The sequence below is a fragment of the Xenopus laevis genome, chromosome 3S, assembly GCF_017654675.1.
Source record: "Xenopus laevis strain J_2021 chromosome 3S, Xenopus_laevis_v10.1, whole genome shotgun sequence".
NCBI classification, from domain to species: Eukaryota; Metazoa; Chordata; class Amphibia; order Anura; family Pipidae; genus Xenopus; species Xenopus laevis.
Window position 1 is genome coordinate 74,131,453 of NC_054376.1, and position 22,072 is coordinate 74,153,524.

General features: G+C 37.2%; 1 protein-coding gene across 1 annotated transcript in view; it reads left to right on the forward strand.

Annotated features, from left to right (window-relative positions):
• slc2a13.S (solute carrier family 2 member 13 S homeolog) overlaps positions 1 to 22,072 on the forward strand; it is a 60,547-nt gene that overhangs the window by 23,159 nt on the left and 15,316 nt on the right. The window contains exon 4 of the mRNA XM_018255790.2: positions 2,907 to 3,015. Coding sequence (XP_018111279.1) covers positions 2,907 to 3,015 — 109 coding nt within the window. The remainder of the gene's footprint in view (positions 1 to 2,906; positions 3,016 to 22,072) is intronic.

A 22,072-nucleotide genomic window follows, 5' to 3' on the forward strand; every position in this document is an offset into this window, starting at 1 on the left:
ATGTAAGGGCAAAAATAAAATCCCGCTGACTGCTCTACAGGGAAACAAACAAAGCTGCTTGAGTTCTGCATGGCTGGGAAATAAGGCAGGGGCTCCCCCTGCTGTTTGTTCATAAGTTTGATTGTTTCCCTGCAGAGAAGTTAGGGACCGTCTGACAATTCTTATGCACAGAAGTAAATGATGGGAGAATTTCACTGCATACAGTCAGGTTTCTTATAAAAATGGTACACATTTTTTAATTAAAGTATATTGGACATAGGTTTCTTTTTCATTAAAGAAAGTAAAAATTAGATTTTATTTTTTTGCCTTTACATGCCCTTTAAATTAATTGCAAATATCCTCAGAAGAGCACAGAAAATAATATTGTGCATCAAAATAAGCCACACTTATCCACCCCACATATGTTCTCCAAGCTTACATTGTCTGTCTTCCGGTATAGCACACTTCTTTCTCTGTGTGACATGTAACTCTGCATGCCAATTCAAGCACCGCATAGGCAAAGAAGTGCATCATTTTTACCAGCAACATGACAAACCTAACTTTGAGCAGGAAAGTGCAGAAAGTGATGTTTGAGTTTAGTGTGAAAAATAAAGTGTTCATAGTCTTAAGATTTAATAACATAAGAGCAGTGCAGATGATTAAAGGCAAAGAGAAGAATCCTATTTGTATCTGTTGTGCATCTTAGGTCACAGGCATTACAGATCTGTCTAGCAAAAAATATAGTAATATAGTAACATAGTTATGGAAGGTTATTATGCTAATAACATAATAACTTTACAATGAAGCACCTTGGTGACACTAGTAGTGATGCAACTCGTATAGCCACCTTGTCGTAGCAATGATATGCTCAAACTAGTTTCACTGTGGGAAATCTTTTCGCCCTGTGGCTCTGGTTTACAACTTCTCTATAACAAAATTTGTTTATTTTTAAAGGGATTGTCACAGTCGGTGCCCTATACCCACATCTAACGTCAAGCTCCCTGTCTCACTGTTCTGCCTACAACAGCCGCCATTGGCTTCGGGAGGAGCCCTCAGATACTCCAATGCTGTCAGGACTTCGAATGAGAGGAACAGACAGAGTTCTGGGGGAGCAAAGGGGCCTAAACATAAAGGATAGGAAGACAGGAGGAAATACCAGTTAGCCAGAAATAATGATTTAAAAAGTGTAGTAGGAGGGAGGCACTGGTAGGTCCATGCACAGATGAAACACAGTCAATTAACAAGCAAGGGTTGGTCCAGGCAGATTTCACTAACAGTCAGATAACAGGCAAGGGTCAGACCGGACTCTGGGTTACATGCATTCAATCTGATTATGGACAAGCATGAGAACATAGATCGGTAACAAATCGGCATATGGCTGTCGACTCCTAAGGTGTCAGAAACGATCCCGAGAAGATGTTGCTATAATAACAGCCTCGAAGCTTTGACGTGGTGGTTAAGCATTCATTGTATGGAGGTCAAGACCTGGCGAGTATAAACTTCTAAACTTGCATACAATTGAGCCACTTGTGTTTCCTCTATTCTGGAACTTTAAACAATAAGCGCATTGCTCTCTGCAAGAGTAGCCGAAGTCGATACTTTTTACCGTGTAGCTGATCGCTATAGTTTTTTTGTCAGCAACAACAGTAACAGTTATTAATTGCCGTATTGTTACTTTGTTTCTCTTCCCAGTTGAATGGCAGATAACACGAGACTATATATATAAGCGCTGATGATTAACAGACTTATATCTGCCGTATAAAAGGAATGCCAAAATAACCCGAGCCATCATACCTCTCGGTCCTTTCAAATAAATGTATTTTTGTTTCTAATTGCTGCTAGTAATTACACTATCAAATGAATATTTATATATGAATTGTTAAGATGAATTTAATGCTGTAAATTATTGCCTTACATGAAATTTGCATAATGGATTTTGCACGTTTTTCAATACTTTATGTGATCAAATAAGAAACCTCAATTCAAATTAATGAACTCCAAAAATTCTTTAATAAATTATTTTATTTTATTTTAATAAGAAGTAATTTACAGAGTGCGACAAAAGGGACCATTTTTCTTTTAAACATATTATTCTAATCTGTACCACGCACCGCCTTAAAAGGCAAAGTAATCTTCAACAAATATTTAGTTGAGTGCACTGCCATCCCTTCAAAAGAGTTCAAGCAGAGTCAGAAAAGCCTTTCAGAAGGCTTTACACTGCATAACATTTTTTAAAAATCCTCCTTTTGACCCTGACAACCCAATATTAAAATGCAAGGGCTTTCCAAAGCTTGGAAGAAAAAAATATTTAAAGGGAACAGCAAATGTGGAGGCAGATGCCATATTCTAACACTTGCCTTTACTTGGCTTATGCCTATTTGTGCCTTACATAAAATCTGGACTAGGCTCTCAGTGGTAGAAGTTATTGGGGAATTTGGTGGGGGGGGGGGGTAGAGATTAGACTTTCTCCCTGCATTCCCAATCATGTATTGTTCAAGCAAAATATAGTTACCTCACAGTATGGAAAAGCCAGAGTTTGCACATCCCAAATGTAACTTTTTGCTCACTTGCTTCTGTTGTTGAAATATTCTAAATTGCTCAGATATGAAAATGAAATTTTAATATAAAAAATGTTGAACACTAAATTAAGGTATAATTAATATTGTATATCTGAATTTCCAAAATTATTTGTTTTCAAAGAAATTAAATAAGCCTCTGGCTTCTTGAGTCCTCAGTAGGGTGACATGTAATAAAACTATTTTTAATTCTTGCTGTAGCAGTTCTGAAAGCCATTGTCTGTGCTGCATGTTTTACTTTTAAAAAGTTACATAATCTGCTTCATGAATATGCCCATATGTGTGCTATTAATTGACAATTTTACAAGAACATACTTTATATTTATTTTACAACAATATTTTGTTTTTTAGGTGGACCTATTATTTATAGAATGCTGATATATCCCCCAACTCGACGTGCACTTATTGTTGGCTGTGGGTTGCAGATGTTCCAGCAACTGGCGGGTATCAACACCGTAATGTAAGTACAGATTTATCTACAGATGCAGTCTATTGCTCCTTTTTAATATTTGTATTACTAAAACAAATTGAAGATTTTAAACCATAGAATGTCAGAAGTATGGGGAGAGGGCTCCAAAACCAGGTAACTCCCTGGAAACTCGAGGAAGTTGAAATCACTGATGATCTACTCTGAAAATTTTCAAGACCTTTTTTCATTTAACCCTTTAAAATGACTTGAAATTATGTTTTTAACAAAATCCAAGACTGGATCATTATCACCCTATTAACATTGGTTTAGTTGATGTCTCTGTAAATAGAGCACAGTCCAACCTTCATAGAATGTCCGTTTCACAAGTCATCTCTACAGTCTTATTGCCATGGTGGGGATCCTTTACTAACACTTGATCAGTTTGGTCAGGGCAGTTATCTACTCTCCCCAATTAATGGACACACAAAATAAGGCAGTTTTTTCTTCTATCTGTTTTTCCACTGCTGACAAACATAATGCATAGGGAGGAATAAACAAAAGTGGTAATATTTAGCCAAAAATAAGATAGATTGAGTTGTTGGATTTTCTGACAAATTCACAAACCACGATCTGCTCTTGTGAATTTGACTTTTGTTTTGTTTTTTATGCATTATTTTAGTGAAATACCAGTCTGCCTTCAAGTAATGTATAGCATATGTGTAACCCTCTCCTTACCACAATTCTTGTAGAATTGGATCACACTCTCTTAAAAAGCAATTTAACCCTTTGCAATCCAGGGCCCTGAGTTTGCGTTTGAAAGATACTGGGAATTGGAATTTACAGCGCAGTGCCTCCACCTAGTGCACCTCAGGGGAATTCCACTAGGAAAATAAAATACACAGTTTGCAGTAAACCAGGGGAAACTTTATATAAAGAATGAAGGAAAGTATAGGTTAAACAGTGCAATGCAATAATATTCCTATACTGGGGAAACGTGGTTCTGTCTAGTAACTAGCACAATCTCTCTCCACTCGGAGTGGAGAACACAGTTCAGTTCACATGTAATGTCCCTTTTCCCCAGAGCTCTTTATTCCCCACTTAGCGCAACCTGCCCCAATGTACCTCTCCTTTAGGATATAGGCTGGCTCTGGCTAGTTGCTGCAGAAAGGCCTCTCTTTATTAGCTTGGTCTGTAACCCTGTGCATTTGGCTTCAAAGTCAGGCACACCCAGTGTCCTCCTCCTCTCGCTGGGATGCACTGGGGTGCCCAGCCAATCAGATGGCTCTCCAGCCTGTAACTGGGCTGGATGATGTCACAGACAGAAAAACAGAGGAATGACTTGTCTATTCCCCACTTATGCTTTACATATCCATTGTAATAATGATTTGCACTTCAAGAAGAGGTTCCCTGCCTCTTTAAAGGCTGATATGGGGTAATTAATCTATTATCTCTCAATTTATTAATACAGTACATACAACCCTGAGGTTATGTAGTCCTGCGGTTTGTGAATATAAAATATTAATCTACACCTGTTTTAACAATGATTTAACTCCAAAAAATGCTTTCTCCTCTCTTGCCCCCCCTGCTTTAAAGGAGAACTAAAGCTTAACCAAACAAGTAGGCTAGAAATGGCATCTGTACTAGCCCAAGGCAACCACAGCCCTTTAGCATGGAAGGTATGTGCCTCCAAAGATGCATCAGTAGCTTCCCATCTTCTTTTCTGCTGATTCACTGCACATGCTCTGTGCTACTGTCAGTTACTGAGGTTACGGACCAACTCAAAATATACAGCACACATAGAATATAAATGTCACAATATAATGCTGAATAGCAATTAATACAGATAATTACTACATGTCAGCACAAAACCTATGAAACTAGCATCAGAATTTAATAATCTGCTTTGTAGCATCATCTTATATTACAGACAAACCTCATTTTCTGCTCGATAATTTGCAACAACCCCAAAATTTAGCTTCTCAACAGCTGCTCAGAGCCCACTGAGCATGTGAGTGTCACAAACACTTTCCAAGAAGGTGACCCCCTGTGACAAGTTTTAATCGTTGCTGCTATTGGGAAGCTGAAACTTTAGGCTGGTGCAATATGTTCAGTATATAAAATATGGCATTTTTAGACACATTTATTTTTAGGGTTTAGTTCTCCTTTAAGGGTTGCATGTGGACTGCGTGGGTCTATCTCACTTTGTACTTTATTAGTATGTTTAATAAAATGTAAAGCACTATGTAAAAATATATTATTATTTTAAAATTCCGACAACTGCACAAATAGGCTTATGAAAGCTGAATCCAACTGCACCTGTTTGTAACACAATTTTTATAAATGAGGATAAGAGAAATGTTTTTTTTCACTTTGAGTTACATAAGTGGATTTTACTTAATAGCTGGAAGATTTGATTTTAAAAAAACTCAATGCAGTTAGTTTCAGGCAATTAAGTGCAGTTAACAAATGTGGTGTATGTTTCCCTGTGTGTTTACAATATGCTACACTATTGTACTTTGTATGATAATTCATTATCATTTATACTCATTCTGTGACAGCACAAAAACTCTATGCGTAACAGGCTAGTGCTGCATAAATATGCAAAAGAAGCAGTGGAAACACCACACTGCTTTTCACTGAAGGCAGTTGTTGTTTGCCTCCTTGGTGCATCAGAGGCGGTGTGTCACCAACTGTTATCGATATCCAATTGAAGTAGTAGTATGCGCAACGGACTACTGAGACAGCTACTGCACTTGCAGAACTACATGATCCCTTTTGTATTTTCCCATTTTGCATGGCACTTATCTGTGTCTATAGTGGTGCATCACATGGAAGCCATGGGGAGACTCAACTAGGAGGTACATGTGAGTAGACTAGAAAAAAGCGCATTGTGATTATTATCATCTGATTTGCACATTATGCTGTGTTAATAAATGAGCCCTCTTGAAATCTGGTGCACAGACCATGTATATACCAAGCTTCTTCACCTTCCATACACTTTTTTCAGTTGAGATGTTTTCAGATTGTTCACCATAAACAAAGACTTTTTTCAATTGCTTTCTGTCTCTTATTTTTTACCCTTTTCTCAAAATGTAAAACGTAAAATGTAAGCAACTTTGCAATATACATCATTTAAAAAATGTGCAGACTTTTCATGATTTTTTATGGTTTCTGACAGTTCCCTAAGCCTATCCCCCTGCTCTCCTGCTCATCTGTCTGACTACTTTGCTGCTGGGCTGGCAGACTACTGTTACTTTGTATCAATAGCCAGCTGTCCTTAACCTGCATGCTCCAAACCCCACAATTCCCTGCACATGTGATTTCAATAAGGAACGGAACATGCATTGTGAGGTATGTCGTTCCTGCAGGTCACTGAGAAAGGGCCATGCGGTCCCGAAATGTTTGATCATTGTGAAGTGTTTTGAGCACCATGGAATAAAGTTTGGGAATCCCCCATTTGTAGCAGACAAGGTATTGGCGTTTATTTTTTCTGATTGCACATTGCTGTGCTAGGCCAGTGCCTCTACCTAATCCCTTTAATTGGACTGTAATTTGCATGTAGTTCCTGCATGCTATCTGTAAACTGTGGATTAGTTGTTACAATTTGTGACATCAGTGTTTAGTCCCTCCTTCCCTGGCAGGATTTCAAACGATGCAGAAACAGAAGAACTGTTAAACATCTGGATTTTAGCATAGAAAATGGCATTTATTTATACTTTTTGAAGAAACAGGTAACTGTGATGGGTATATTAGGGGTTTCTGTGTTATGTGGGCCTCTATCAAATTTTGGTTTGGAAGCTGGAGTTCCTCTTTAATGAAACCCAGAGATTCTGCTCTGCAAGGCTAAACAAAAATATATCAACTAAATGTATCAATTTGGAACAGTTAAAGAGTCGACGACCCCATATCCCAGAGCTGCTGTTGAAGGTGAAAACTTACACTTCAATATTAGAACGATCACAAATAGAAAGTTGTTGAAAAAAGACTCTATTTCTGAAACCAACTGAACTGAAAGAAGTGTTTTGAAGGTTAACTACCCCTTTAACTTGCACATTTAAAAAGTTATCACTGGGGAATTCCTAAATCTAAAATTTTATTTCAGGGGATATAAACATGTAGAAATTACGGTTTTGTAAAAGGACACAAGAATATATATCTGGATAAAAATAATGACTCACATAATGTATTGGATAAGTCTTTGTGAAAATTTTGGTTGTTGAATTTATTTTGCACTAATACTAGCCAGATAATCACAAAATATATACTTCTCACGGGTATATATATTATGTATATGTAATATGAATATATTATTTCAGCTGAAGATATTGCTCTATAAATCCAGAACTTTCTGTATTCTCTTTTACTTGCTTAGTAGGGGCTTTTCAATGCAGTTGTTGTTTAAGTTTGTTTGTAAACTAATTAGCGATGTAATATCAAGTGGTTATATATTCTCAAATTAATTTTTATTAAATTCTCCACAATACTTTTTTCTTGTGAAGAATAATTTAGAAAACTCTCATGCAATCAATCACTTAACAGAGAACATATATGACATATTTGTATATATATAAATGTCTCAATACATTTAATACTGATCAGCTTAATCAGTCTTTTCATTCTAAAACCTTGTTGGAAGTCTGTTTCATTATTTAAACTAATTCCAGAGACAGCACTTTTAGATAAATGACTAATATACAGTGTAATTTGTTTTCCATGCTTGCAGTTGATTTAAAAACCCAAATGTGTACAATCTAATTTGCACTGAAGAAATTATGTAACTTTTAAAGGAACAGTTTGCTCTAAGGGGCCTAGTTATCATTCTATGTGAAACAATAAACACCAGAAAATTGCCGTAAAAAGCTGTGTAAAATAAATGTCAAATTTATCAATGTGCATGTTTTATTTTACACTTCCTGAAGGCCAGATGTGACACCATTATTTTATACCATTTTAGAACTCATCCATTATTATTTGCAAGTTTTTCATTGACATGTTACACTACCTGGATGATTTCTTGTTTATTGGATTTAAGGGGTCAGAATTCTCTATCTTTCTGTTAGATTTTAGAAAAACCACAACAGTTTAGTCCCTATGTTTATGTTCCTATGCATAGAAAGAGTCTTGTGAGTTAACATTTCTACTTTCACAGAAGAAACTAGAGGCTGTAAGAACATTAGTGGATAGTCTACTATGTCTACTATAAAAAAAATCCTTACCTTAAAACAAATCCAACCATTACCTGGCTTTAGCTGTAAGGTCATGGCATAATTTAGCGACAGGTTGTATCAGAGTAATAGAACAAATAAAAGAGTTCTTAGCTACGTGGCAAATATTTTTGGCAAGCTGTAACGGAAAGGCCAATAATTAACGTACAGACGTAGCCAATGCCAAACTGCAGTTCTACACAGGGCCCAACATACTGAAAGGTCCCAGTTCAATAATAGAACCTTGCTTTGGACACGTAATGCACATGGTTATCATTTCATTAAATGGGGCTACTTGGTCTGCCCTCTCAGTTTGGAATGATTTGCTAGCAATTGCAGATGAAACTTTTTAAGTATCAAAGACCACAATAGTACAGTTTTAGTGTGACTCTTGCCACTTAGTACATCTAGGGTCTGATTTATTAACATAGTTTATACCACAGTTTGAGGTTTTTTTTGCACTAAAACTCAAAAATTCAAGTTTCAAGTTAGCTGCTTTGTTGTTTTTCTTGCAGTTTTTCCATTGGAAGCATACAGTAAAACCTCAATTTACATACCATGATTAAAATTTAAATTTTACCCTCATTCTGCACTGGATTTTTGTAGTCCCACCATTACAAATTTTTAATTTTTTCTGGCCCCTGAAAATCCTAAAATGGGGCTTCTTCATTATATATCAAAATAATTCTGTCTAAAGGGTTGAAAAATAGGAACTAAGCATCAAGATACTAGACATCCCATGTCATTTACACATGTAACCTTACCTTTCATTGACATTCTTTAACAACCTTTACATTGCTGAGCTAGTGTCCTCATCAATATAGCAAAACAACTGTTGGTTTCCTAGAGTGTTATGTGAAGGTCTCTGAAGTCTCAATATACTTAAAAATTAGAAATTCCAAAACCGATCCTTTAAGGAAAGGTTAGGAGATCACCAGTATGTCCAGTCTCTTTGGCAAAGGATTATTTGTCCTTAAAACCAAAGACAGGCAGCCCCTTTTTGTCACATTTGGATGGTTCGTTTGTTACAAAATACCAGTTACAGTATATTTTTTGTGCCTGCCACTTAGAGCTTGAACTGCTGTCTTTGAACTTTTCAACTCTCCCATTGAAGATAGCTGTAACTATATGGGGCCTGTCCAAGGAAGTGGTGAAGCACCTAGGCAGGTGGAATTCCAAAAGTGTCAGGAGTTGTTATTATGCCCTCCCTTCATGTGTAATGTTCTATCCTAGTTACCTGTTTTAGGTTTGCCCCTGACTACAATGTGGATCTTGGGCCAATGTTTTGGGCAGCCAAATAAGCAAAACACCACCCATATGGTAGTCAGTTAAGTTCATCCTTGTAACCTCTCTACCACTGAGCATCAAACAGCAAAAACTGCTGGGTATATCTTAGAGCATTTCAAAATTTGTCTCTATTGTTTTGGTCAAAACAACTATGACTTCAATACCCTCTGTAAACTAGTGGCTTTTATTTCTGAAAGCTTATATAACCAGTTATCAGGCTGCATAAGGAGTAAATAAATAATGAAATAAATGGGTGGGCTTTATACAACTCTTTGAGTTGAAAATTCAGCTACTGATGGATAATGCTTCTTGTAGCAGAAAATATTGAGATAAATTTGGACTTTGATAAATAACCCCCTATATGTCAGGACGGCTTCTCTTCCAAGAGCGCATTGCCGAGCATTGACACCATTGTAATTTGCGGGTAAAAAAAAAATGGAGCGAAAATTCTAAATTAAAGGAACGCCAAGAACATAGTTTCAATGCCCAAAAATAGGTCACACTTCTTGGTGTTCCTGGGTACTTTATAATTATTTATTTACTGATTCTTGGACTTTTAACCATCTGTCTTGTAACTGATTGCTGCCTGCCCAAATGTTTGATTAACATTTTGGGGTCAGAATGGATTTTTCCACCTATAAACATGCCTTGGCAGTTTACCTGCTATAATTAATGGGGTACTTTTTTGCCTTCCTCTTACAGTTAAGTTTGTTCTGCAGGGTCTGTCTTATTTATCCGTATGAATACACTGCCTATATTTGTACCATAAAAACTATTTATTGGGCTTATGCTAAAGATCAATAAAATAACATTTTGCACGGATGTTATAATTGAGTCCTTCACTTCAGTGTTACTGGAACAATTATAGATACTTGGTATTTGCTAATCTTTATTCTGTGATGTGTCTTAGATGAAGCCAATTACAATATATTCTAAAGCCTCATATGTGATATTGACAACAACACATTGTAATTGAAACAGATAGGTCCGCAGCAAAGATTTCTGTGCAAAAATATATCTTTGGCATATATAAGGTCCATGGTGAGGACTGAAATGTCGATCAAATAAAGTACCAAATTTTTTCACGATAAATCCTGGTGTGCAGCAGCATTCTTCTCGAGTGGATATTGTATTTCTGTATTGCACCCAGGTGTGTAACTCCTTATGTGTGTGCCCTAGCCCTCCAATGCATATATATATATATATATATATATATATATATATATATATATATATATATATATTTTTTTTTTTAAATCACATCATTCTTGATTTACCGTCTTTTTCTCATAACAGAGAAACAAACCCAGTATTCATGAATATAAGTATTAACATGCCTTATATTTTTTTAAATACACTATACTGGTTAATTTTAATCAGCCACTGAGAGTTGATTTGAAATATGTATATAATTATTGCTGTACACAAACACGGTATGGGGCCCATTTACTAGCAATTGAATTTATAAATTTTTTCCACAAATCTGAAAAAAATAGTGATTTTTTTTTTATACTTTTATTAGAGATTTATTAAAGGGGTTATTCACCTTCCAACACTTTTTTTTTGGTTCAGTTTGTTTCAGACAGTTCACCAGAAATAAAGACTTTTTACAACTACTTTCTATTTTTATGTATGACGTTTTTCTAATATTGAAGTGTAAAGTGTTATTTTTTACCTTCTAAAGCAGCTCTTGGAGGGTTGGTTGCCGACCCTGTAAACTGTTCTGAATTGATACTTTTAGTTAATACATTTGTTATCTTTGAGGTTGAAGTCTTATAGAAGTCAGTCAGAGCGACGCTGATCTTATTGGATGGTCAGGGGCGTAACTATAGAGGAAGCAGACCCTACGGCTGCAGGGGGCCCAGGAAGTATAGGGGCCCCATGAGGCCCTAATTCATATACAATTTCAATAAATATTGGAGAAACAAGTCAACCTCTAAACATTTTGGGGGCCTGAAAATTAATTGGCTGCGGGGCCTAGTAATATCTAGTTATGCCACTGTGGATGGTTTTTAAAAATGATAAACAATTCAGACTTTTTGATTTTTTTTTCACTAGGAATTGTCCGGAAAAAAATTCTGGATCATTCAGGGTTTTTTTTGTTCGTACTTTTTATATTCAGATCTTTTAATAAATTCAATGACAATTGTGGTTTTAGAGATTGTGAGTTTAGCAGGGGTGTAACTACAGAGGAAGCCGACCCTGTGGCTGGGAGGCCCAGGAGGTATAGGGGCACCATGAGGCCCTAAATAATTTCAACACATATTGGTAAAAAAAGGACAACCTCTCGTTATGTTGGGGGCCCTAAAATTAATATGCTGTGTAACATCTAGTTACGCCACTGGAGTTTAGTCATGGTTTCAAAAACCTCTGAAACCAATAAAATGAGAATGTTGATAAATATATATATATATATATATATATAAAAATATTCATCAATTCCGGATGCACACAAGGATTTTTGGAAATAAAAAACGTAACTTTTATTTAATATATCATTAAAAGAAAACAGGCCAACGTTTCGGTCCCCATCTTGGACCTTTATCAAGACGTCTTGATAAAGGTCCAAGATGGGGACCGAAACGTTGGCCTGTTTTCTTTTAATGATATATTAAATAAAAGTTACGTTTTTTATTTCCAAAAATCCTTGTGTGCATCCTTATAAATATATCTCATATATATTTTAGGGATGCACCAAATCCACTTTTTTTGGATTCGGCCGAACCCCCGAATCTTTGGCAAAAGATTCGGCTGAAAACCGAACCAAATCCTAATTTGCATATGCAAATTTGGGGTGGGAAGGGGAAACCATTTTTTACTTTTTTTTACAAAAAGTCACACGATTTACCTCCCCGCCCCTAATTTGCGTATGCAAATTAGGATTTGGTTCGGCCTGGCAGAAAGATTCGGCCAAATCTGAATTCTGCTGAAAAAGGCCAAATCCCGAACCGAATCCTGGATTCGGCGCATCCCTAAAGCATAACCCTGTGGGTTGGGGTCTTGTATGTTCAGTTTATCCAAACCATTATTTAAAACATTTGGCAGTTGTAACTTTCCTAGCAAATATTGCACAGTGTGGGTTAATGCAGAAGTTAGAATTAGAAGTTAGATGGTAAGGGTAGAATTCCTCATGAAATTCCAAAGTCTTCACAACTTTTTTAAAAAATTTTTTTTAATTTCTTAGTATGGGAATAAAAATACAAAGAAGTCTGTTCTATGAGCTCTGTTAAACTCCTAACAGTGTAACAAGCTATTTATCTCAATATTTGCTTTATTTTGGACTGATGAAATAAAAAGAGACAGCCAGGATAATAGATAATAGGAATGTAGGGAACACTCACATGGCTTTTGATTTAAATAAATGCCTCTTCAGCTGGACTTCCATCTGTTGATAAACTGTAAAATAAAAATGCAAGCTTGTGATAAAAGAAAACTCTATTAAGGGTGCACATATAGCTGGAGGTCATTGGCTAGTCAAATTTACTTTAATTTACTCAAATTTCTACTTTATGGTAGAATTACAATATTCAATTGCATGAAACAAAGATGTTTTAACCCTTTAAATGCCACAGAACGTAGAATCTACGTTCTGTAGCAAAGTAACTTGAAATGCCACAGATCGTAAATTCTACGTTCTGCAGCATTTGCAGATTTGGGAACGGAGGAGCGGCTTGTAAAGCCGCTCGCTCCGTTCCTGCTTGTTCCCCAGCCCCTAGGCAACGAGCCTAGGCGGGGAACAAGTGGCCCCTGGGTCGCGATCGCCCAGGGGCCCCAAGGCAGCAGCAGGCACGTGCAGCATATCAGAACGGAGGAGCGGCTTTACAAGCCGCTCGCTCCGTTCTTAGTGTCCCTGGCAGCTTCCCCTTCCCCTAGGCAACGAGCCTAGGCAGGGAAAATGGGCCCCTGGGTCGCGATCGCCCAGGGGCCCCAATGCAGCAGCAGGCACGCAAAATATACGTGCTCTGCTGCTGTTTGCCTGCTGCCTGCTTTTTCTGAACGGAGAAGCGGCTAAAAAAGCCGCTCGCTCCGTTCATACTCGTCCCCCAGCCCCTAGGCAACGAGCAGAAGCGGGGAACGAGTGGCCCCTGAGGCGCGATCGCCCAGGGGCCCCAAGGCAGCAGCAGGCACAATGAAATCTAGGTGCCCTGCTGCTGCCTGTGCTTCCTAGCCCTACAGCACCGCCCACTCACCAGATCCAGCAATGAAGACGATTCCAGCTCTTCATGCAGCCCTCCTGGACGACCTACAGCCTGCCACCCCAGGTTAGTGCCCCCCCCCCACACACACAAACACACACACACACACACACCTATTGTACTAATACACTTACATTCCCACTTATATTCACACTTACACACACATACATTCAATTTTGGGGGATCAGGGGGGGTCACATATATTCACAGCCCTTACACATGCTTGCACACACTTGCACATGCAAACAACACGCATACAACACACAATTTGCCTGTTGTACACACACATACGCTATTTTGTGTGTTTTTATTTTCTTTTATCGCATCGTCTGTATTTTTGCCTGTAAAAACTGTTTTATTGCCATTGCGAATAGCGTATTTGCTAATTGCACTGCGCAATACCTTTTGTATGTTATTTCGGTGATTATATTGCAATTTCAGTGATATTTGTACATTTTTAGCCATTTTATTGCATGTTTAGCCATTTTATTTCATTTTCAGCTTTGCGTAGGTGTTGTTTGCTTATTTCTATCTGTAAAACCTATTTAGCTATGCTAAAATAATCAAACTTTGATTCTGACCGTTAATTACATTAGGCTAAAAAAAAAAGCCATTGATTTTTGTGGTTTTGTTGGATTTTACTGATTTTATACCATTTGGCTCAGTTCTATGTTACTTCGTTTTGCCCATGGAAATTTTGTCTGCTAAAGATTCATTTGGGGGTCTCTGTGCGCCACATAGTTTAGTATATCTATACATATTGGGCATCAAAGTGTTCAGTAGACCCCTGGCGTTCATATTTAGGATGTTTTATGCTGATACGTTACGAAATGTGGGGCATATAATGGGGTAAAATTCAAGCTTTGTGACGATTTTCAGAAATTTGATAAAAACAGTTATGTTCAGCATTGCTTTGCAGTTTGGCAGTTTGTAGTAGAAACACTTATTTACCCATATTGGATTCGTCAGAATGTGTTCTTTCTGAAAATATATGGTTTTCTGGTGTCTCTGTACTTTTAGGGGGGTCTAATGTCGCATAATACACACACCAGGTGCTTATATTGCAGCAGCCAGCGCGTCAGCCGTGAAAATGTATATACACTATTGTCATTTGGGGGTCTCTGTGCGCCACATAGTTTGGTATATCTATGCATATTGGGCACCAAAGTGTTCAGTAGACCCCTGGCGTTCATATTTAGGATGTTTTATGCTGATACGTTACGAAATGTGGGGCATATAATGGGGTAAAATTCAAGCTTTGTGACGATTTTCAGAAATTTGATAAAAAAAGTTATGTTCAGCATTGCTTTGCAGTTTGGCAGTTTGCAGTAGAAACACTTATTTACCCATATTGGATTCGTCAGAATGTGTACTTTTTGAAAATATATGGTTTTCTGGGGTCTCTGTACTGTTAGGGGGGTCTAATGTCGCATAATACACACACCAGGTGCTTATATTGCAGCAGCCAGCGCGTCAGCCGTGAAAATGTATATACACTATTGTCATTTGGGGGTCTCTGTGCGCCACATAGTTTGGTATATCTATGCATATTGGGCATCAACGTGTTTAGTAGACCCCGGGCGTTCATATTTAGGATGTTTTATGCTGATAAGTTACGAAATGTGGGGCATATAATGGGGTAAATTTCAAGCTTTGTGACGATTTTCAGAAATTTGATAAAAACCGTTATGTTCAGCATTGCTTTGCAGTTTGGCAGTTTGCAGTAGAAACACTTATTTACCCATATTGGATTCGTCAGAATGTGTACTTTCTGAAAATATATGGTTTTCTGGGGTCTCTATACTGTTAGGTGGTCTAATTTCGCATAATACACACACCGGGTGGTTATGTTGCAGCAGCCAGCGCGTCAGCCGTGAAAATGTCTATACATATTGTCATTTGGGGGTCTCTGTGCGCCACATAGTTTGGTATATCTATGCACATTGGGTATCAAACTATTTCGTAGATCCCTATGTTTATATTTAGGATGCTTTATGCTGGTAATGATACATGGTCAATACGATGCTGTTAAGTTGAAGCTTTGAGGCAATTTTCAGATATTTCACCAAAACCGCCAAATTTGGCAAAGCCTTGCGACTCAGTAGTTTGGAGCAGAAAGGCATGGGTACCTATTTTAGATTCTGTAGAATGTGTACTTTCCAAATATGTATGGGTTTGGGGGGTAAACATATATTTCTGTGTTTTTACCCCACAAAAATGCAGTCAATGTGTTGATTTTTCATTAGCTGAAGTTACCCACAGGACAATTTGTATGTGCTAACTTCATTTTGGGGCCTCTAAATGCCATATACTTTGGTAAACCTATGCACAGTGGGCACCAAACTGTTTGGAGGACCCCTGGCAATCACAATTTGGGTGCTTTTTTGTGATATGTAATGATACATGGGCAATATGATGCTGGAAAGTTGAAGCATTGAGGCAATTTACAGATATTTCACAAAAACCGTCAATTTTGGGAAAGCGTTGCGACTCAGTAGTTTGGAGCAATAAGGCATGGGTACCCATTTTAGATTCTGTAGAATGTGTACTTTCCAAAAATGTATGGGTTTGGGGGGTAAACATATATTTCTGTGTTTTTTGACCCCACAAAAATGCAGTCAATGTGTTGATCTTTCATTAGCTGAAGTTACCCATAGGACTGTTTGTATGCGCTAACTTCATTTTGGGGCCTCTAAATGCCAGATACTTTGGTAAACCTATGAACAATGGCCACCAAACTGTTCGGAGGAACCCTGGCAATCATATTTAGGGTGCTTTTTCTTGGTGCATAACGATACATGGGTGATATGGTGCTGAGAAGTTGAAGCTTTGAGCCAATTTTCAGATATTTCACCAAAACCGACAATTGTGGGAAAGCCTTGCGACTCAGTAGTTTGGAGCAGAAAGGCATGGGTACCCATTTTAGATTCGGTAGAATGTGTACTTTCCAAAAATATATGGGTTTTGGGGGGTAAACATATATTTCTGTGTTTTTACCCCACAAAAATGCAGTCAATGTGTTGATTTTTCATTAGCTGAAGTTACCCACAGGACTGTTTGTATGCGCTAACTTCATTTTGGGGCCTCTAAATGCCAGATACTTTGGTAAACTTATGAACAATGGCCACCAAAATGTTCAGAGGAACCCTGGCAATCATATTTAGGGTGCTTTTTATTAGTACGTAATGACACATGGGTGATATGGTGCTGGGAAGTTGAAGCTTTGAGGCAATTTTCAGATATTTCACCAAAACCGACAACTTTGTGAAAGCCTTGCGACTCAGTAGTTTGGAGCAGAAAGGCATGGGTACCCATTTTAGATTCAGTAGAATGTGTACTTTCCAAAAATATATAGGTTTGGGGGGTAAACATATATTTCTGTGTTTTTTGACCCCACAAAAATGCAGTCAATGTGTTGATTTTTCATTAGATGATGTTACCCACAGGACTATTTGTATGCGCTAACTTAATTTTGAGGCCTCTAAATGCCAGATACTTTGGTAAACCTATGAACAATGGCCACCAAACTTTTTGGAGGAACCCTGGCAATCATATTTAGGGTGCTTTTTCTTGGTGCGTAACGATACATGGGTGATATGGTGCTGAGAAGTTGAAGCTTTGAGGCAATTTTCAGATATTTCACCAAAACCGACAATTGTGGGAAAGCCTTGCGACTCAGTAGTTTGGAGCAGAAAGGCATGGGTACCCATTTTAGATTCTGTAGAATGTGTACTTTCCAAAAATATATGGGTTTGGGGGGTAAACATATATTTCTGTGTTTTTACCCCACAAAAAATGCAGTCAATGTGTTGATTTCTCAGTAGCTGAAGTAAAGTCCTGAACAATTTGGATGTGCTAACTTCATATTGGTGTCTCTAAATGCCAGATACTTTGGTAAACCTATGCATAATCAAACTGTTCAGTGGACCCCTGGCAATCATATTTCAGGTGCTTTTTCTTGGTACCTAATATAGTTTGGGATATGCGGAGCAGCAAAATAAAACCTTTGAAATGATTTTTCAGAATTTTGAATTTTTTTTGAAAAACCACTATGTTCAGACAAGCTTTTATGTTTAGTAGTTGGGAGTAGAGAGACATAGTTACCCATTTTGTAATCGGCAGAATGTGTACTTTTCAAAAATGTATGGTTTTCTGGGGTAAACCTACGGTTTCAGGATTTTTTGCCTTGGAATCTAAAGCATGCCGTTTTCTGCCTTAGTGCTTTCAAAATTCGGTAATATACTGCCGGGAGTTTTTGAGGTACAGAAGTCCTAAATCTCCCTAAAACTATACATATCTGGTATTGGCACGTTCGAGAGACATAAGGCTTTCCAAATCAGTTGGATTTTCATCCGTAAAATGAAATATTTTTCTGGTATAAATTGATATACGATGAAAAATGGTAATTTTTCATTTTTTTTTGGTATTTAGCACTATAAATTTTTTTGCACAGGTGGAAATACATGAAAACTCAGGCAGATTTAGAAAGCTCAGTTTCTATCGAAAAAAACAATGTATAGTTTTCCTAGGTAAACTATAGGTTTCCCCTCAGAAAATGCCCCTAAAGTGAGAGAGCACAAAATGCTTAAAAACGGCTGGCATTTCGCGTAACCAAAATGTGAAATTCTGCTGGCACTTAAAGGGTTAAGTACCTTCTGGTTATGTTTGCTTTTGTAACCTTTTCAATAACATAGCAGCAGAAAAATATTATGGTGCACCTTCAGACCAGAGTAGATTTTTTTCTTGCCAGCTGCCATTTTATTAGGTTCCTTAACTTGATAAATAAAATTGAACTCAATGCCACGTTGCATGTCTACATAAAAGGGTAGTAGACATATGAGGCATTTTGAGGAGAAGATGTCACATGATACATGTCAACCCTGTTTACTATAAGCCACACAATTTCTTATAATTAAAACCTGCATTATATTTTTCTAGTAGTAAATACCATCGAATAATACCATTTTAAGTTCTACAGTTCGCCTATTTGCATGTATGAAGCATTGTGATGAAACACAAACCAAGGCACACTTACAGTATATCTAGATTACATTATCCAATACATTTGCAGAGCTTTCTTATTCCCACACATTATATGTTGATTAAGTATTCATTCAGAATGCACAGTTTTCCTTTAATTTAAGAAGTATCTGTATATCCACGAGTTTCCATTTGAGTAATATGATTCAGCGTGCATTAAGTAGTAGTAGAGAAAGAGAAATGACATTTACTTTTATTTAGGACAACATCTTCTCCGAAATCCTGAAGAGAAATCCTGAAGCCACTTGTAATGGGGAACCAAGGCTTTTCACTAGAAGTTGCTAATTACCAAACAAGATGGATTGTCAGCACGTACTATAATGATGAGTCTGACAGGACTAAAGCCTAGAAGAAGTGTCATTTATCTAGTGGAAGGAATTAATCTTGATAAACAAGCAATCACTGGTAGCTGTTACAGCCTGGGCAAATAATTAATGCTGCTAATTTACTTATCAGATAAGAAAATTGACATGTTATCCAACCACAGAGCTGCTTGGTGGATTGTAATCCCTGGGCTAGTAGTTGGTTAAAAATAACTCTGCCTGTTAATGTTCATTTCAACAAACATTTCATTAACAAACCTTGAACAATAATTCTCTATTGCAATAAACATATAGGGGCAGATTTATCAAAATGTGAGTTCAGATTTTAATAAATAAAAACTCCCATATTCTATTCAATCATATGGGATTTTTAGAGGGATATTTATCAATGGCGAAAATTTGATAAATATGCTTCCAAAAATCTCATGGGAATGAATAGAACATGGGTGAGTTTTTATTTATTTAAATCTGAATGCACAGTTTGATAACTGACCCATAATATGTACAGCCCCATAAAAAAATGTTATGTACATTTTTAATATGTACTGAAATGCATTGCCAAGCCGTTTTTAAAGCTCTGCAGAATTAATTTAGAATCGGTTGTATAATTCCTAGGCATATAATGAAGAAAAGCCAAAATACCCTCTGACAATAGCTGGAAACTCTAGTTAAGATTCTAATGAATATAAATGGTTAATTCCATAAAAAAATATGGATCAATCATTGTATTTGCTAGTAAAGCACATTGCTATATTTGTAAAATGCAGAAAAAGGCGATGGCTTTGAAAAATGATAATATCGATCAATATTGTTTGTAATTAGGGCTTAGAGACCGTACAGGTTCATTATACAGCATTGCTTCTGTTATATATGCAGAAGTGTAACTTATAATGGCTTTAAATAAATATCCTTGTCACTTGCTTGATTGATGCTAGTGATGTGATTGAAGTACAAGCAGGGCCGGACCAGGCCGCCTGAGCACTCCAGGCAAGCTGGCCTGCTGTGTCGTCCACCATCGCGCATATGTTAGCGTACATGCACAGATGTGAACAAGTTTGTTCACAAATGAGCACAATCAGCCATACATCAGCGTGATTTGCAGTTACAGAAGGCAAGTCTTGAGCAAGAGGACATTCAGTAAAATGTCCCTGTGCCAGAGCGCAACTACGCCTGGCGAATGAGCACCACCCTCAGTCTCTTTCGCTAGCGAAGTTACGCCTGCACCCGTTAGTAAATCGGCGAAGTACCGAAATGACGTCACACTGCCGAATTTTCGCCAGCGTTAGTTACTTCGCCCTTTAGTAAATTTGCCCCTATGGGAGATGGACTTCCTGTAATTCTGAGCTTTCTGTATAATGGGTTTTCCGGATAACAGATTCCAATGTGAAAAGTAATACTTACTGTATATTAAGATTCATTGTCTGTCGGTCCCATTCCCATACTCTAGCTGACCACAAGGAACTAGAAAAAAGCAGTCAGGTAGGCATGGAATAATGCACGGAGGAGCAGGGCTGCTTACAAGGGACTGTTGAATGTTCCATATTAGGGAAATTCTCTTTGTTTGTTACAGCCTACAAATAATGTCTCTTTAAATAAATCACAATAATGGTTATAGACTTTGCATAATACTTTGTGACATGGCCTCTACCTATACTAATTCTAAAATGAGTGACATTGTCTGTCGGATATTCCATGGTGTTTTGGACTGCAGATATGACAGCTAGTGGAAAGAGAAATGTTGTCAATAGGGTTAATATGTGGAGTTTCCTGGATTTAAATACTCAAATGCAGGTGTAGTTAAAATCCCCCTTTTTGTAGCTGTTCCTTTATTCCTATAGAATTTTATAAATGTTTGATGTTTATATTTATTTAAATGCATTATGTTTTGAGTTTTTTCCCCCAGTCTTTTTTAATTAAGGACTGATATCTTTTTTGAGACCCAGAACATCTGTTTAGTAAGCAAACAGACTGATAACTGCCATCTGCTATTATGTTTCTTCTGAAACACATTGTTGGCATGTGCTATACACTAATAAAAGCTGGCCTACTTATATACAGCATGGCAATGTCACCATTTAACATTGCTTGATGCCAAATATTTACATGTATTGCAGCTGTGATGTATTTTGCTTAATATATTGTATCCTCTTTAGGGCAGGGGACTCATTCCTACTGTATACTGAAATTCCTAGCACTTGCATATTAATCTCATTGTCTGCTGTATTATAACTGTACTCCTGTTTGTGTTAATGCTTGTAAAGCAATGTTTTTGGTGCTATTTAAATACAAATCATCATCATCATTATTTATATAGCGCTGTCAAGATACGAAGTGCTTAAATGACTGTTAAATGATGGACAATGACCAGCATCAGGTGGTGTTCTGTGAAATGACTGTGCTACTTGACGCTTGGAATGCACAAAAATAGTCCTCCAGAAACAATTATGTTTTAACATATTTATCAAATGGTGAGCTCTGACTTTCACCCATTGATAAATACACTTTTAAAAATCTGTCTCCATGTATTGCAGATACCTGTCTCACTCCAAAAATCCTAGTCAGGTTGTCAGGTTTTTTGATGATCAGAATTTTGTATTTATATTGAGATTATATTGACTTGCCATTCATTACTGGCCAAAAACTGCAATGTAAAAGCAACAGTGGGCTTCACCATGGGCAGGTACAAAAACTTTTTTTTTATTTTTCGTAATTAAACTCGGGAGGCTATCAGACTTTTATTATACATGCAGTTTATAGAATTCATTTTCTACCAGCATCATTTACTTCCTGTTAAAACTGTTCCTTTGTTTCTTTATCAAAAGACACCACTGTATATATATAGTATTATATATGTATTGTTTCCAGGGCCTAGATGACCTTCATAGCATCATCTTTTTAAAAGGCATTACAGTATTCAACCTTGTTTTTTTCCCTGAAGCTGCTGAAATGTTGGTGACGTCTTTATCATCGTTATTCACCTATTTTCCTTTAATCAAGGAGGAAGATGTTTTTTCTTGAGCAAAGCATGTTTTAAGATTATCTAGGTCATTTATTTAAA